We start from the raw sequence: 18,020 nt of genomic DNA on the forward strand, positions 1-18,020 counted from the left end.
ATGTCTTCTGCCCATTTTTTGACTTGATTATTTGTTTTTTGGGTGTTGAGTTTGAGAAGTTCTTTATAGATCTTGGAAATCAGTGCTTTGTCTGTAGTGTCATTTGCAAATATCTTCTCCCATTTTGTGGGTTGCTTCTTTGTTTTGTTGACTGTTTCCTTTGCTGTGCAGAAGCTTTGTATCTTGATGAAGTCCCAAAAGTTCATTTTTGCTTTTGTTTCACTAGCTTTTGGAGATGTACCTTGAAAGAAGTTGCTGTGGCCCATGTCGAAGAGGTTACTGCCTATGTTCTCCTCTAGGATTTTGATGGATTCCTGTCTCACATTGAGCTCTTTCAACCATTTTGAGTTTATCTTTGTGTATGGTGTTAGCGAATGGTCGAGTTTCATTCTTCTGCATATAGCTGTCCAATTTTCCCAGCACCTTTTATTGAAAAGACTTTTTTTTTTCCCATTGCATATTTTTTCCTGCTTTGTCGAAGATTATTTGACCATAGAGTAGAGGGTCCATATCTGGGCTCTCTATTCTGTTCCATTGGTCTATATGTCTGTTTTGTGCCAGTACCATGCTGTCTTGGTGATCACTGCTTTGTAATATAGCTTGAAATCGGGCAACATGATGCCCCCAGCTTTGTTTTTCTTTTTCAACATTTCCTTGGCGATTCAGGGTCTTTTCTGATTCCATACAAATTTTAGGATTGTTTGTTCCAGCACTTTGAAAAACGTCATTGAAATTTTGATCAGGATGGCATTGATCAGGATGCTCTGTGTAGCATAGACATTTTAACAATGTTTATTCTTCTGATCCATGAGCATGGAATATTTTTCCATCCTTTTTTGTCTTTTTCAATTTCTTTCATGAGTGTCCTGTAGTTCCTAGAATATAGATCCTTTACTTCTTTGGTTAGGTTTATTCCGAGGTATCTTATGGTTTTTGGGACTATTGAAAATGGAATCGTTTCTCTAATTTCTCTTTCTACATTTGCATTGTTAGTGTATAAGAAAGCAACTGATTTCTGTGCATTGATTTTGTATCCTGCCACACTACTGAATTGCTGTATGAGTTCTAGTAATTTCGGGGTGAAGTCTTTTGGATTTTCCACATAAAGTATCATGTCATCTGCAAAGAGAGAGAGTTTGACTTCTTCTTTGCCAATTTGAATAACTTTTATTTCTTTTTGTTGTCTGATTGCTGTTGCTAGGAGTTCTCGTACTATATTGAACAATAGTGGCTAGAGTGGGCATCCTTGACGTGTTCCTGATCTTAAGGGAAAGGCTCTCAGCTTTTCCCCATTGAGGATGATATTCACTGTGGGTTTTTCATAGATGGATTTTTATGAACTCGAGGAATATTCCCTCTATCCCTATACTCTGAAGAGTTTTAATCAGAAAAGGATGCTATATTTTGTCAAATGTTTTTTCTGCATCAATTGAGACCATATGGTTCTTCTCTCTCCTCTTTTTAATGTGTTCTATCATACTGATTGATTTGCAAATGTTGAACCACCCTTGCATCCCAGGGATAAATCCCACTTGGTCGTGATGGATGATCCTTTTAATGTATTGTTGGATCCTATTAGCTAGGATTTTGTTGAGGATTTTGGAATCCATATTCATCAGGGATATCGGTCTGAAATTCTCCTTTTTGATGGGGTCTTTGCCTGGTTTGGGGATTAAGGTAAAGCTGGACCCATAGAATGAGTCTGGAAGCTTTCCTTCTGTTTCTATTTTTTGAAACAGCTTCAGGAGAATAGGTATTATTTCTTCTTTGAAAGTTTGGTAGAATTTCCCAGGGAATCCATCAGGCCTTGGACTCTTGTTTTTGGGGAGGTTTTTGATCACTGCTTCAATTTCGTTACTGGTTATTGGCCTATTCAGGTTGTCAATTTCTTCCTGTTTCAGTCTTGGGAGTTTATATGTTTCCAGGAAGGCATCCATTTCATCCAGGTTGCTCAATTTATTGGCATATAGTTGTTGATAATAATTTCTGATAATAGTTTCTATTTCCTTGGTGTTAGTCATGATCTCTCCCCTTTCATTCATAATTTTATTAATTTGGGTCCTTTCTCTTTTCTTCTGGATAAGTCTGTCCAGTGGTTTATTGATCTTATTAATTCTTTCAAAGAACCAGCTTCTAGTTTCGTTGATCTGATCTACTGTGTTTCTGGTTTCTAATTCATTGATTTCTGCTCTAATCTTAATTATTTCTCTTCTAATGTGTGGCTTAGGCATCATTTGTTGCTTTTTCTCTAGTCCTTTAAGGTGTAAAGTTAGTTGGTGAATTTGGGATTTTTCTATTTTTTTGAGTGAGGCCTGGATTGCTATGTATTTCCCCTTTAGCAGTATCCCACAGGTTTTGGACTGATGTGTTTTCATTCTCATTGGTTTCCATGAATTGTTTAAGTTCTTCTTTGATATCCTGGTTGACCCAAACATTCTTGAGCAGAGTGGTCTTTAGCTTCCAAGTGTTTGAATTTCTGCCAAATTTTTTCTTGTGATTGAGTTCCAGTTTTAAAGCATTATGGTCGAGGATATGCAGGGAATAATCTCAGTCTTTTGGTATTGGTTGAGACCTGATTTGTGACCCAGTATGTGGTCGATTCTGGAGAATGTTCCATGTGCGCTCGAGAAGAAGGAGTATTCTGAGTTTTAGGGTGGAATGTTCTGTATATATCTATGAGGTCCATCTGGTCCAGTGTGTCATTCAAAGCTCTTGTTTCTTTGTTGATTTTCTGCTTAGATGATCTGTCCATTGCTGAGAGTGGAGTATTGAGGTCTCCTACAATTAATGTATTATTATAATATGACTCTTTATTTTGGTTAACAGTTGGCTTATGAGATGGCTGCTCCCATGCTGGGGGCATAGATATTTACAATTGTTAGATCTTCTTGTTGGATAGACCCTTTAAGAATGCTATAGTATCCTTCTGTGTCTCTAACTACAGTCTTTAGCTTAAAATCTAATTTGTCTGATACAAGAATTGCTATCCCAGCTTTCTTTTGAGGTCCATTGGCATGGAAGATGGAGCTCCATCCCTTCACTTTCAGTCTGGATGTATCTTTAGGTTCAAAATGAGTCTCCTGTAGACAGCATATGGATGAGTCCTGTCTTTTTATCCAATCTGCAACCCTGTGCCATTTTATGGGAGCATTTAGGCTGTTCACGTTGAGAGTGATTATTGAAGGATATGAATTTATTGTCATCATGTTGCCTGTGAAGTCCTTGTTTTTATAGATGGTTTCTGTAAATTTTTGTTCTATATCACTCTTGGGGTCTTTCTCCTTTTATAGAACCCCCCTTAATATTTCTTTCAGGGCTGGCTTAGTGGTCACATGTTCTTTTTCTGTTGGTGTTGGAAGCTCTACATCTCTTCATCCATTCTAAATGACAGCCTTGCCAGATAAAATATTCTTGGCTGCATGTTCTTCTCATTTAGTATCCTGAATATGTCTTGCCAGCCCTTTCTGACTTGTCAGGTCTCTGTGGATAGGTCTGACATCATTCTGATGCTCCTCCCTCTGTATGTAAGGAATCTCTTCCTCCTAACTGCCCTTAAGATGGTTTCCTTGGTTCTAAAATTTGTGAGTTTTACTATTATGTGCCAGGGTGTTAGCCCATTTTTCTTGATTTTGGGAGGGGTCCTATCTGCCTCTAGGGCATGAATGTTTGTTTCATTCAGTCATAGGGAAAATTTTTAAGGAAATTCAATTCATGGCAAATGGTTTGGGTAGGTTTTAGGACAGTTATGGGTACACCACTGACCATATCCATTACCCCCCCCCCAAAAATTAGTATTAAGTGGGATTTAGAAGGATAAAAATTTAGAGAGAGCATATGAATGTCGCTTGGATGAGCAACCAATATATGACACTTGAGATGGTTCCGTGACTGACACTTAAATATCAACCACTTAAAATATACTAAATCGTTCATTCTAAAACTTACATTATTAAGACCCCACAGAGCAAAGCACAAACCACCTCTCCCCTTAAACCACTTTCGTGATAAATCGACAGTGCAGCAGATTCACATACTGTTAAGTTAATTGTCTGTCAAGATATTAACAGTGTTGATTTCTAAAAAGAAGTCTAGAATTTTAAAATTCAAACTGAGTTGATCAGCTAGGACAGATTGCTGCTTGTCTAAGTGACTTAGTTTGTGTGACAGAGCTACAAGCTGCCTTTGGGTTCACAAGTCCTTCAAAACCAAAGATCCATGCTAATGGAAACCTTTTCAGCATAAAGTACCCAACAATCAGAGTTAAAGTTTTATTTATTGGCTTTGACCATCTACTTCTGTTATCAACCATAAGGGCCCATACACTTCATCAACCCCTAACAATAGCCGCAAGCTAGGACAATCTGTCTTGCGTCTTCATTGGGGAAGACTTCAATGGAACAGCCTGGATTAAAGAGCAGCCCACGCATAAAATGGAAACTCATTAAAATAAACTTTCTCAAAGAGGGAAACTTTGGTTCCAATTGAACTGGACTGTTTTTATTTCAAAGATGAAAGGCCCATTACGCAGTCATACATTCATGTGCTCTTGGCCTAAGTGCTTTCTATTTGACGACTTTAACTTTGGGTCCCTTCCCATGTTTTTTTGGAGGCTTTAGAAACATAATAGGAATTCAGCCCTTACTGAGCCTGATTGGAACATAGTATCTGTGAACCTCTTAATAATACTTCAGACTTTTATGGTTTAATTTGCAATGGTGTCCCTTTTGTCTGTCTTGCTGGCCTTTAATCTAAGGTGCAATACACCCACTTTACATTTATTTACAGAAAAGCATTGAATACCTAAGGATTTTTTAATATGTCCATTAGAAATAGTGATTTTTAAAAACATCCAGGTATGGTCATTTACGTAACAGAATACAAAGCTGAATGAATGAATGAATAAAAGGATGGTGTCAAAGATGATTGCTGCCAATTGTTTACACGAAAACTGGCTTTCAGCTTTGAGGTTGAAAACTTCACCTTGAACTTATTATGAGTGTATTTCAGTGAAAGGAACAACACAATAAAATGAAAAAGTCAAGGGACTGAGAAAATCTGTTATATGAAAATATCAGCCATCATATAAAAGAGTAATATAACTGGTATTACCTGAAGCAAATAATAATATTCTCAAAGCTTTAATTTTATATGAATGACCATTAAGTGAAATGAACCACGATCATGGTTACTGAGATACACAGAATATTCAGAAAAAAACGTTAATGCTCAAAGCAAGGCAAAAACATCTACACACATGCCATCAAAAGGAAATTAAGCACTTTAAGATTGGTTGTATGTCACTGTATAATTTTAATTCATGCATCTTTGTCTGAGGCCAAAACGTATGTCATATGCATATTTTAAAAGACATATTAGTTAAACAAAGATAAATCTCTTGTGATGAAAATATTCCTTTAAATTATATCATTACAAAACTGTAAGTAGATGTATTTTAAATTTTATCATAATTAATAGCTAGCATAATGGCCTCTGTGTAATGGAAGTGTTACATGATTTTTCAGCAAAATTTTTCAAGAGTTTGCTGAAAGCCTCTCAACTATCTTTTGAATTTAATCTATTTGTAAATTACTTGCAAATAGGTTCGTCTTTATGCAAAAGTTTACCAAAACTAAATACATAAATAAAAATTTTTTTCTTTAAACAAAAATCTATTATTAAAAACAAAACAGAAGATTAAAGTCTAAAATATTACAAAGTCACACACAATCACAAATGACAGATTATAGAAAGACACTTGATCCTTACTTAGGTCTTTACCTGTAAAGTCAATCTCAACTTTCTTGCCTACTTGTGTTCTGTGGTTGTTTTATTTTTAATAGAGGATGTATTAAAACTTCAACATTAATTTTAACTAACAAACAATGAAACAGAATTTATCTTCATTGAAATTACAAACAACTCTGTCATTCACCAAGTTACACAACTAGCTGAAGTATAAGATAAACATCTGCCCTGTCAGGAAGCTCTTAGTGAATTCTGTGACTCTGCTCAGCCAGGATCACACAGAACAGTGTTTCTCCACCCTTTTTTAAATACCTAGTTTCTATATTTTACTTTATATTGTTTTTGGTCTTGCCACATCTATTCTATTATCAGTATGAAAGAAACAAATTAAAAGAAGCAATAAGCTCTTGGGGAAAACTAAAATAGTTCTGTCTCACTTTAAGCAAAATCAGGTTATAAAGGTAGGTGAAGAATGATTAAAAGATTCATATTTGTAATGCAAGGCATTAGCAATAGGAATTCTTTAATAGTGAGCTCTCCTAATAAAATTTGCTGTTTTAAAAATATATATTACTTACAACTGTCCCAGAGTATATCTAATACACAAAATAATACTTCATGTTTATATTATATTATCTATTGCAAATATTTTTATTATATTATTCAAATAAGTCCACAGAATCGGGATTACTCTGCCAAGAATGTTAGTTCATAAAAATATGATTATTGTTAATTAGAAGGTGTTCTTAAAAAAAAAAAGCTGTTCTTACTTAAAAAGTTAACTTAAGAAACTCATGTTAAATATAAACCATTCATCATTTAAAAATAAAATAAAATACAATGCTTTCTTATCAGAAGGTTAAATCATGGAACATCAGAAACCATGATTAGTTTCTTGTTTTATGTGGTTGGCCACAGCTCCCATAAAGCTTCCCAGTTTTTAAGGCCACTCTGTAAGTTCTGCTTCCTGGATGTGAAATTCCTTTTTCGTCTTAAAAAAGCATAGCTAGTATATAAATAAAATGGAAAACTTAATGTTGGAAGCTATGGCCTCTCCAGGCCACCCTTGCACATTAAAAACAAGAGTAGCCCAAAACTGGCCAATATGTGTTTGTCAGACCTGAGAGGGCCCATCAAAAAAGTTCCCCCAAAACATAACCAGTGTTGAAAATATGGGTATAAATATTCTCCACAAAAATCATTTTTAATTCAAACAAATTTTATTTTCATTTAAATAAATGCTATAAATGTGGAATAGCTTTTAACCAAGTATTAGATGGTAAATAGCTTTTTTAAAAAAAAATTTGGACATAGGACATTATCTACTAAAGAAAATCTAACATAATTAAAATGCTTTTACTTTTGTGTTCAAATTGTAGTGTGTCTCAAAATGAGATGGGGCGGTAGCTTTCTGCTTATATCTACCCATGCTAAATTGTCTGGAATATTCGATTTTCATTTTTATGGTATCTTCTGATGCTCTCCTAGGAAAACTGGAGTACTGTAGTAGCAATTTCAAGAATAGCAAACGGATGATTTAAAGGATGTATAGTGTTTTCGGCGGGGGGGGGGCTTTAAAATTTTTTTTTTGCCTTCTTTTTCTTTTTGCCTTAATCCTCTCATTTGGTTTAGAAACATAAGGCCATGTTCACTTCATTTAAGCCTCACAATGACTGGGAGCCTGATCAATCTGTCTTGTGTCTTCTTAGGGTGAAACTGCAATTGAGCGGAAGCAACAGATGAACAAAGCCCACATTCAAATCTGTAGCTCATTAAAATAACGTTAAAATAGAGTAAAATCTCAATTGTAAGTGAATTGTAGCTGGCTTTTTTTCCTGCTAAATACATTTGATTAATAAACTATACAATCATTAGCCCTGAATCAGTGGTCTTTAAAGTAAATTTAAATAAATGTCTCATTCTTTTTAAAAACTTGAACATTTTGAAAAACATTTTGGAAATAGGCTTTCAGCAAAGGATTAAGTGAGATAACATTGTAGCATGCTCCAAAGGCCTATACCATCAAGACATGAGTCCCAGAGATTCTGTACAGTATGTGGGAGAACTGCCAATGTTAACAGTTCTAGCCCTAAATTCCTATGATCCTATAGTGATACCTCACAGAGAGTTTCTATAAATAAATGCCCACATTGATTTGCTATCCAAATGCCCAGTAAGTAAAGTCTGTAGAACTTTTGTGGGTTTTAAATAACCCAGAAATACAGTAGGGGTGCAACCGAGTAAACATACTATCTATGGCAATTTGTTTTCAACTTGATCCTATGGATTCCAGCCTGTACCCAATCCCCAGCTGAAACCTTTATAACATAAATTGACAAGGGATAGTCAGGGTTTGTGAAAGTCAAATACTTGGGAACACAAGTATCCATTCTTATGTATGTCTGATGGGTTTTTAATAAAAGGCAAATCACATGTCCCAGAAACTATTTGGACAATAGGGAGGTACCTATTAAAATAAAAAATGCATATACTCAACCCCAAAACTTCACCTCTAGGAAATCTATCCCATAGAAATAAAAGCATCAATATGAAATCATATGTAATCAAAGATATTTAATAAAGAATTGTTTCTTACTGTAGAAAAAAAGGAAAAAGAAAACCAAAGAAAAACCAAAAAAACCTGAAACAAAAGTAGAAAAATTATGAGCTGTCCATCCTGTAGAATATTACATACCTTTCAAAGAATGTGCTAGAGCTATAGCAGTTGACCAAAAATTTTTTCCATGATGTATTCCTGAGGGAAAAGTAAGATGCAGAGAACACATTTTTAAAAAAACTAACAATATCAAAATCCCTATTCACAAATGTGTGCACACATGCTGGTCTGTTCTGATTATACGCTCTTGGAGAAAGGTTTGAAACGATATATAACATGTTGTTGATATGAGCATGGAAGGTGCTCCAGGAGTGGGGAGGCAGGAAGGAGACAGGGGGTGGAAGGTTAGCTGATAACAAAGAAACAAAGAGAATTATTTTTTTAAAGTTCCTCAATAAAAACAGCTATTATTCTGATATAAGCAGATTAAAACCATAAAGCCATTTTTCTAGATAAGGAAGAAAAGATGGCTAAGAAGCAAGTCTAGTTGGAAGTTTTCTGTCATGGATAGCTTTGCAGGTCAATTCCTATCTTCTCCATATGCTTGCTTTATAATTTGGGGGAAATCACTAAATTTCTCTCAGCCTCCATTTTCCACATCTGTGTAAAGTGAGGTAATAATAAAGGGGGCATTAAATGAAATCATGTATTTGCAGCACCTAGAAGAGGAAATGATCACAGTAGGCCCTCAATACATTGTGATTCTGAAATCCCTCACTACATTGTTGCCCCAGGGACTGGGGAGGAGGGAGGCTTCCTTGTTGACAGGAGGATCTGTCCAAAGGAAAGCAGGGAGAGAGGGAAAGAGGGAAAGAAGTAGAATAGGGATGGGAGAGTGGCTAGCTTCTTCTTTATCTTCCTGGTGATGAGAAAAGAACATATGCTATGAATCTCTGAGTTTGGTACAGTGATAGACAAGTGTCTAAATGTCTGAAATCTGGGTCCTAATGAGCGATGTGGTATCCCTTCTTTATCGTGCCCCGACCTGGCTCACTGGCCCACCGAAGGCCCGCTCTGCCTTCGGCAGCCGAGACACACGCACTCTGCCCACCGAGGGGTCAGAGTTTCTGAGTAACCACAAAGGAAGCAGACGGTGTGTTTCATGGGTATCTGGTCCCCTTACGAGGATCTAACTGACATTTTTTAATTAAACTGGCCCACTGGAGTTTAATTAAGGTGTTGTTTTTTGAGACGAAACTAAAGGAAAAATATATCCCTTTTATGGAACAAGTTGTAGGATAAGAAACCTCCTTCTTTCAGCCCTCTGATCTTTAAAAGAAAAAAAAAAAACCCTCCATTGTTTCCCTTATTCCCTAAGCTTTTCATCTTTTAATTAGCAAAATTGTTTCAGAAGTGACCCGTAAAGCTACATGCATCTGAGAAATTATAGAGACTGAATATGTGTGGACCTTTGGGGGCATCAGAAAGTGCTTCATTTCAATGCAGTTTCATAGAAACCCATTTAGAAAATATGTATTGACTAATGATCCTGAAATGACACAAGTTCTGCCAAATACTTTGAATCCCACGGGGAAACTCAAATGTTAAAAAAAAAAAAAAAAGTACATAATCAAAACAACTTCCTATTTTGGAAAGAGCACTGGACTCCGTGTCAAGAGAGCTGGCTTTGGCTTTAGCCCTACTGTTTTCTGGCTCTGTGACCTTCAGTAAGTTACCTAATCTCTCTGAACATCAGCTGCCTGACTTGTGAGGAGGGTGTTCTACCTCCCTGGTAGAGGGAAGATTGAATGGGATAATGAATGAAAGGCCACGTGAACTGTGTGGTGCTCTACAATGCAGGGACTTACTATTATTTGGGAAGTCGAGATTAAAAGTATTTAAAAACGGTTTTCTTCTGGAAAGACAGTATACAGGAACAGATTACACCTGGGGCTTTAGAATCAGACAGACATACACGTGTGTCTTGAGTGAACCACTTACTTACTAGCTATACTTTAATGAGATAAATGGAATAAAAATACATAGCCAGGCTGTGTTTGATTCCATGTGGCCTATTCATTCATTTGCTCATTCAGTGATCATTTTTGGCATACCACTGCATCTGGCAGAGTCCCTACCCTCCCAAAATGAGGGAAATAACACCCATACTCACTGCTCTGAGGATGAAAGAGTTACTGTGCTTCCAGTGCCTGGTAGAGTTCCTACCTACAGTAGGGGCTCAATAAATAGTAGGGTTGGTTCTTATATGATTAAGAACAAAGCAACAAACAAGGATTCCTGATATGGCTGATCTGATGATTTTTCTTTAATCTGAGAAATTATATGGATTTGAATTATCCTCACTGAATTTGTATACATTTTTTTCATATTACTTTCATGTAACTTAGGATCATCTGTTTAGCAGACAATGTCGAGTCCCTTCCCATTCTTTTTTGCCATTTCTGCATGCACCCCACCCCCCTGAATTTGTAATCTAGTGCTTTCGATGGCCAGCCCTGCAACTCTTCAGAAGACAGCACCCAGGCTGCTGAGGCTACTTGGCTACAGGTGCAGAGCAAGAAGAGCTTGAGGGTCTATGACCTTCCCACATACCCTGTGACTATGTGGTGAGGGAGTATGAGCCTTCAATACATATAAATATAATTCATATTCCCAAGTTCTTCTGCAGGATTAGGCTGCAGTCCAACGTCTGGGAGATCCTGCCTGAGAGTCCCCCTCCCTTCCTTGGCTTCCTCGCTTCCCTGTCTTGCTTTCCCCATTCCCGTAAGATTTCCCCTGGGAGCCCCTTCTCAGAAGTTCTAATAAAACTAAACTAAAAAAGTTGATGTTTATAGCAGCAATGTCCACAATAGCCAATTTATTTCACTTACTTTTGGAGCTTACATTTTCATACCATTTATTTCTTTTAAAGAATATGTGTAATAATTCGCCATTTTTCTTTGCTGACTACATTTCATAACGACATAATTGTGGGCATTCATTGCTTTCCTTAAGTTATTTTTTCTTCACAAATTATTTTCTGTTCACTTGAGATCTTTTAATATATATATTACCAATGAACCAATTTTCATGATTATTCTCATGCCTCAGGTCTTCACACAATATATACATTGATCATAATAGTAAATGAGACAAAGAACCTGAATTCTTGAAAAGAATAATTATCGTGAACATTCCAACATCAAAGTGACCGCATCTGTCCTACTACTTCATTCTTCCAAACTGAAAAGGACTATACGGAACAGTTGACCAAGTGGAAATCTTTAAGCAAAGATTATGCTAATATACTTGCCAACTGAGTCAGGGAATGTTGGTCTAGAAAGACAAATGAGAACAATCTTTTTAGACCACAAGACTTAAAACCAATACTCAAGGTTCACAGCCAGGGTAAAGTGCTTTGCAAATTCTAAGAATTCCAAAGGTATCTTCCATTTCAAAACACAGGAAATTAAGCAAAAAAGTAATGTTTTAATCACACTTGGATTCCAACCTTTGAAGAAGCATGGTTAATTGGAAATGTATCTGAATATTCAACCAAAGTATGGAGCAAGAACATTTAAATTATCTTCTTTCATTATCATCATTATCTCTTCATCCTCTCATTCACCACCACAATGGAGAAGTTATGCTTGCCACTCATGTGGACAATAGGGTCATAAGTCTTGGGTTTAGCATGCAGTACCTGCTGTGGTACATATTCTTCTGTTAATGAGCATGCATAACTCTTCATCCCCAAGGAACTGTCTCTGAACATAAAAGGATACATAATTTTTATAATGCCAGAAAGAAGTAAATACAGCTCATTGAGTTTTCTATGGGAGGATTTGGAGAGTATAATTATCATGCATCGCCAGTATCTCCAGGCAGTAGGCTGGTTCCTTTTCTAAACTAGGGCCGTGTGTAAGTTTTTATATCATACAACCAAGTTACCAAGTATGTTGTAACTAAATGCAACAAAAAATCAAATTTTAAATCTCCCTGTTGCTTTCAGTGACCAGCAACTGCATCCATTCTCCCAAGGGCAAGTCTCGGGCCATTAGAGCCACGTGGTCCCATGCAGTGACCCAAAAGTGCATGGATCTTAAAAAGATCTTTCCCCACACTCTGTCAGCCCCTTGCCTCAGCTGGGAAAAAGTCTAAGATATAATTTACATCAATAATATTGATGTGTAAGAGATTTTTTTTTCTTCTGGCTATATTCGAATTTTAAGTTATTATATCTGTTGGGTAGAAAAAAGCATCATATTCTCTCATAATACATATGAAGTTCTTTGCAAAGAAGCTGACACAGACCAAATGTTCAGTAAGTGTTAGATGCTATTATTATAATTATTACTATCATTAAGAAAAACTGCAGGGAATTATCACATGCTTCTAAAAAATCAGGAAAATAACTGAAATTCAATTTCAAGATGTTTAGGGAATTTTTGCTATTTTCTCAGTTCTTCATAATGCAATTATAGAAAAGTTCTGTTAAGAAAGAAAATTTCAGGGGGCGGAGCAAGATGGCGGAGGAGTAGGAGACCTGGATTTCGTCTCCTCTCAGGAATTCAGCTGGATAGGGATCAAACCATTCTGAACACCTACAAACTCAACAGGAGATCGAAGAAAAGAATAGCAACAACTCTCTCATCAGAAAGGCGACCACTTTCTGGAAGGTAGGACGTGTGGAGAAGTGAATCCGAGGCGATATTTGGGAGGATAGACAGCGGGGGAGGGGCCTCTGTCAGCCGCTTCTGGCAAGTGATAGAACCACGGAGCACAAAATCGGAACTTTTAAAAGTCTGCTCCGCTGAGGGACATCACTCTGGTGGCTAAGTGGGGGGTGGAACCCTCCGGGACAGTGTGGTCTCAGGACCCTCCGGGTCACAGAAAGACCGGGGGTGCCTGAGTGAGAGCTCCCAGGTAACGGAGCAGGGAAGCCGGCTGCAGAGACAGAGCCGAGGCGCGGGCTCTCAGCTTGGGGTTGCCATAAACCGTGATCCGCGGCACAGTTGGGCCACTGCTCCTCCAGTAGGGACCCAAAAAGCAGCAGATCCGGGGAGACTCACCTTCCTTCCCCGGGAGGAGCCGCGCGGGAGTGCACCGCAAGGATCTGCTGGGTTTGGAGACTCCACCCGGGGTCGGGTGCCAGAGATAGAAACGTGTGGTCACAGGCCGGGTGAGCACAGAGTGCGGCCAGAGACCGGGGAGACGGGAGTGACTGACTGCTTTTCTCTGGGGGCTCACTGAGGAGTGGGGCCCCGAGTTCTCGGCTCCTACGGGGCGGAGATTGGGAGGCCGCCATTTTCACTCTCCGCCTCCAAAGCTGTACGGAAAGCTCGCAGGCAACAAAAGCCCCGGAGAGCAAACCCAAGCAGATTACTTAGCCAGGAGGGGGCAAGGGCGGGGCAATTCCGCTTCCGGCAGAGACATTTGGAAACCACGGCAACAGGCCCCTCCCCAGAAGATCAGCGAGAACAGCCAGCCAAGACCAAGTTTACCGATCAATGAGAACGGCAGAACTCCAGCGCTAGGGGAATACTGCACATAGAATTCATGGCTCTTTTACCATGATTCTTTAGTCTTTCAAAGTTAATTTTTTTTAACTGCCTTTTTTCTTTTTTTTTTTTTTTTGAATTTTTCTTTTTCCCTTTTTCAAACAACATCTTATCAATCCCTTTTTTAAAAAACATTTTTATTTTTCATTTTTAGAGTCATATTCTATCCCTTCATAGTAGTTACCCGTATTTTTGGCATATATATATAAGTTGTTCTCTCTTTAAAATTTTGAGATACTTTCTTCTAACAGATCAAAATATACCCTAAACCTCTAGTATATGGTTTTTTCTACTCCCCTGCCTGATCACATTCTCCCCTTTTTTTTTCTTTTTTCTTTTTTAAAATCTTCTTCTTTCTTTTTTCAAACAACTTCTTATCAATTCCTTTTATAAAATTTTTTATAATTTCCATCTTTACAGTCATATTCCATCCCTTCATCATATCAACCCTTATTTTTGTACATATATAAGTTTTTCTTTCTTTAAAATTTTGGGAGGCACTTTCTTCTAACAGACCAAAATACACCCCAAATCTAGTGTGTGGCACTGATCTATATACCAGCCTGATCGTATTTGATCACATTCTGGTTTTTGTTGTTGTTGTTTTGTTTTGTTTGTTTTTGTTTGTTTTTATCTTTATCTTTTTCTTTTTTTTCGTTTTCTTTTTTCTCTTTTTCCCTTTCTTTTCCCACTGCTTCAGGTCTTTTCTGATTTGTTTAGAGTATATTTTCTGGGGACATTGTTACTCTCCTAGCATTTTGTTCTCTCATTAATCTATTATCCTCTGCATAAAATGACAAGATGGAAAAAATCACCTCAACAAAAAGAACAAGAGGTAGTACCGACTGCCAGGGACCTACTCAATACGGGCATTAGTACGATGTCAGATCTAGAGTTCAGAATCATCACTTTAAAGATACTAGCTGGGCTTGAAAAAAATATGGAAGTTATTAGAGAAACCCTTTCTGGGGAAGTAAAAGAACTAAAATCTAACCAAGTAGAAATCAAAAAGGCTATTAATGAGGTGCAATCAAATATGGGGGCACTAACTGCTAGGATAAATGAGGCAGAAGAGAGAATCAGTGATATAGAAGACCAAATGATGGAAAATAAAGAAGCTGAGAAAAAGAGAGATAACTACTGGATCACGAGGGCAGAATTCGAGAGATAAGCGATACCATAAGACGAAACAACATTAGAATAATTGGGATCCCAGAAGAAGAAGAAAGAGAGAGGGGGCAGAAGGTATAATGGAGCAAATCATACCAGAGAACTTCCCTAATTTGGGGAAGGAAACAGGCATCAAAATCCAGGAAGCACAGAGAACCCCTCTCAAAATCAATAAAAATAGGTCAACACCCTGACATCTAATAATAAAACTTACGAGTCTCATAGACAAAGAGAAAATCCTGAAAGCAGCTCGGGACAAGAGATCTGTAACCTACAAGGGTAGAAACATTAGATTGGCAACAGACCTATCCACAGAGACCTGGCAGGCCAGAAAGGACTGGCAGGATATATTCAGAGCACTAAATGAGAAAAATATGCAGCCAAGAATACTCTATCCAGCTAGGCTGTCATTGACAATTGAAGGAGAGATAAAAAGCTTCCAGGACAAACAAAAACTAAAGGAATTTGCAAACATAAAACCAGCCCTACAGGAAATCTTGAAAGGGGTCCTCTAAACTAAGAGAGACCCTAAAAGCAACATAGACCAGAAAGGAACACAGACAATATACGGTAACAGTCACCTTACAGGCAATACAATGGCACTAAATTCCTATCTTTCAATAGTTACCCTGAATGTAAATGGGCTAAATGCCCCAATCAAAAGACACAGGCTATCAGACTGGATTAAAAAACAAGACCCATCGATACGCTGTCTCCAAGAGACTCATTTTAGACCCAAAGACACCCCCAGATTGAAAGTGAGGGGGTGGAAAACCATTTACCACGCTAATGGACACCAAAAGAAAGCTGGGTGGCAATCCTTATATCAGACAAATTAGATTTTAAACCAAAGACTGTAATAAGAGATGAGGAAGGACATTATATCCTACTTAAAGGGTCTATCCAACAAGAAGATCTAACAACTGTAAATATCCATGCCCCTAACATGGGAGCAGCCAATTATATAAGCCAATTAATAACAAAAGCAAAGAAACACATCGGCAACAATACAATAATAGTGGGGGACTTTAACACCCCCCTCACTGAAATGGACAGATCGTCTAAGCAAAAGATCAACAAGGAAATAAAGACTTTAAATGACACACTGGACCAAATGGACTTCACAGACATATTCAGAACATTCCATCCCAAAGCAACAGAATACACATTCTTCTCTAGTCCCCATGGAACATTCTCCAGAATAGATCACATCCTAGGTCATAAATCAGGTCTCAACCGGTACCAACCGGTACCAACCGATCCCAGATTGGGATCATTCCCTGCCTATTTTCAGACCACAATGCTTTGAAACTAGAACTCAATCACAAGAGGAAAGTCGGAAAGAACTCAAATACATGGAGGCTAAAGAGCATCCTACTGAAGAATGAATGGGTCAACCAGGAAATTAAAGAAGAATTAAAAAAATACATGGAAATCAATGAAAATGAAAACACAACTATTCAAAATCTTTGGGATGCAGCAAAGGCAGTCCTAAGAGGAAAGTATATAGCAATACAAGCCTTTCTCAAGAAACAAGAAAGGTCTCAAGTACACAACCTAACCCTACACCTAAAGGAGCTGGAGAAAGAACAGCAAATCAAGCCTAAACCCAGCAGGAGAAGGGAAATAATAAAGATCAGAGCAGAAATCAATGAAATAGAAACCAAAAGAACAGAAGAACAGATCAACAAAACTAGGAGCTGGTTCTTTGAAAGAATTAACAAGATTGATAAACCCCTGGCCAGACTTATCAAAAAGAAAAGAGAAATGACCCAAATAAATAAAATCATGAATGAAAGAGGAGAGATCACAACCAACACCAAAGAAATACAAACAATTATAAGAACATATTATGAGCGGGCGCCTGGGTGGCTCAGTTGGTTAAGCGACTGCCTTCGGCTCAGTTCATGATTCTGGAGTCCCAGGATCAAGTCCCACATCAGGCTCCCTGCTCAGCAGGGAGTCTGCTTCTCCCTCTGACCCTCCTCCCTCTCGTGCTCTCTGTCTCTCATTCTCTCTCTTGCAAATAAATAAACTCTTAAAAAAAAAAAAAAAGAACATATTATGAGCAACTCTATGCCAGCAAATAAGATAACCTGGAAGAAATGGATGCATTCCTAGAGATGTATCAACTACCAAAACTGAACCAGGAAGAAATAGAAAACCTGAACAGACCTATAACCACTAAGGAAATTGAAGCAGTCATCAAAAATCTCCCCAGAAACAAAAGCCCAGGGCCAGATGGCTTCCCAGGGGAATTCTACCAAACATTTCAAGAAGAATTAATACCTATTCTTCTGAAACTGTTCCAAAAAATAGAAATGGAAGGAAAACTTCCAAACTCATTTTATGAGGCCAGCATTACCTTGATCCCAAAACCAGACAAAGACCCCATCAAAAAGGAGAATTACAGACCAATATCCCTGATGAACATGGATGCAAAAATTCTCACCAAAATACTAGCCAATAGGATCCAACAGTACATTAAAAGGATTATTCACCACGACCAAGTGGGATTTATCCCTGGGCTGCGAGGTTGGTTCAACATCCGCAAATCAATCAATGTGATACAATACATTAACAAAAGAAAGAACAAGAATCATATGATCCTCTCAATAGATGCAGAAAAAGCTTTTGACAAAGTACAGCATCCTTTCTTGATCAGAACTCTTCAGAGTATAGGCATAGAGGGTACATACCTCAATATCATAAAAGCCATCTATGAAAAACCCACAGGGAATATCATTCTCAATGGGGAAAAACTGAGAGCTTTCGCCCTAAGGCCAGGAACGCGGCAGGGATGTCCACTATCACCACTGCTATTCAACATAGTATTGGAAGTCCTAGCCACAGCAATCAGACAACAAAAAGAAATAAAAGGCATCCAAATTGGCAAAGAAGAAGTCAAACTCTCAGTCTTTGCAGATGATATGATACTTTATGTGGAAAACCCAAAAGACTCCACCCCAAAACTGCTAGAACTCATA

The 18,020-nt window shown here is 37.8% G+C and overlaps 1 protein-coding gene across 3 annotated transcripts in view; it reads right to left on the reverse strand.

Annotated features, from left to right (window-relative positions):
- Window positions 1-18,020, reverse strand: part of LOC118014870 (cytochrome P450 7B1) — a 179,740-nt gene that overhangs the window by 112,413 nt on the left and 49,307 nt on the right. The window contains exon 2 of one of the 3 annotated variants that reach the window (XM_035011240.1): window positions 8,441-8,500. The exons of the other annotated variants lie outside the window; for them this stretch is intronic. Within the exon in view, the coding sequence (XP_034867131.1) occupies window positions 8,441-8,500 (60 nt within the window). The remainder of the gene's footprint in view (window positions 1-8,440; window positions 8,501-18,020) is intronic. 3 annotated transcript variants of the gene reach the window in all.

This window comes from Mirounga leonina, unplaced genomic scaffold, assembly GCF_011800145.1.
Source record: "Mirounga leonina isolate KUSES-001 unplaced genomic scaffold, KU_Mleo_1.0 Mir_165, whole genome shotgun sequence".
In the NCBI taxonomy this organism is placed as follows: Eukaryota; Metazoa; Chordata; class Mammalia; order Carnivora; family Phocidae; genus Mirounga; species Mirounga leonina.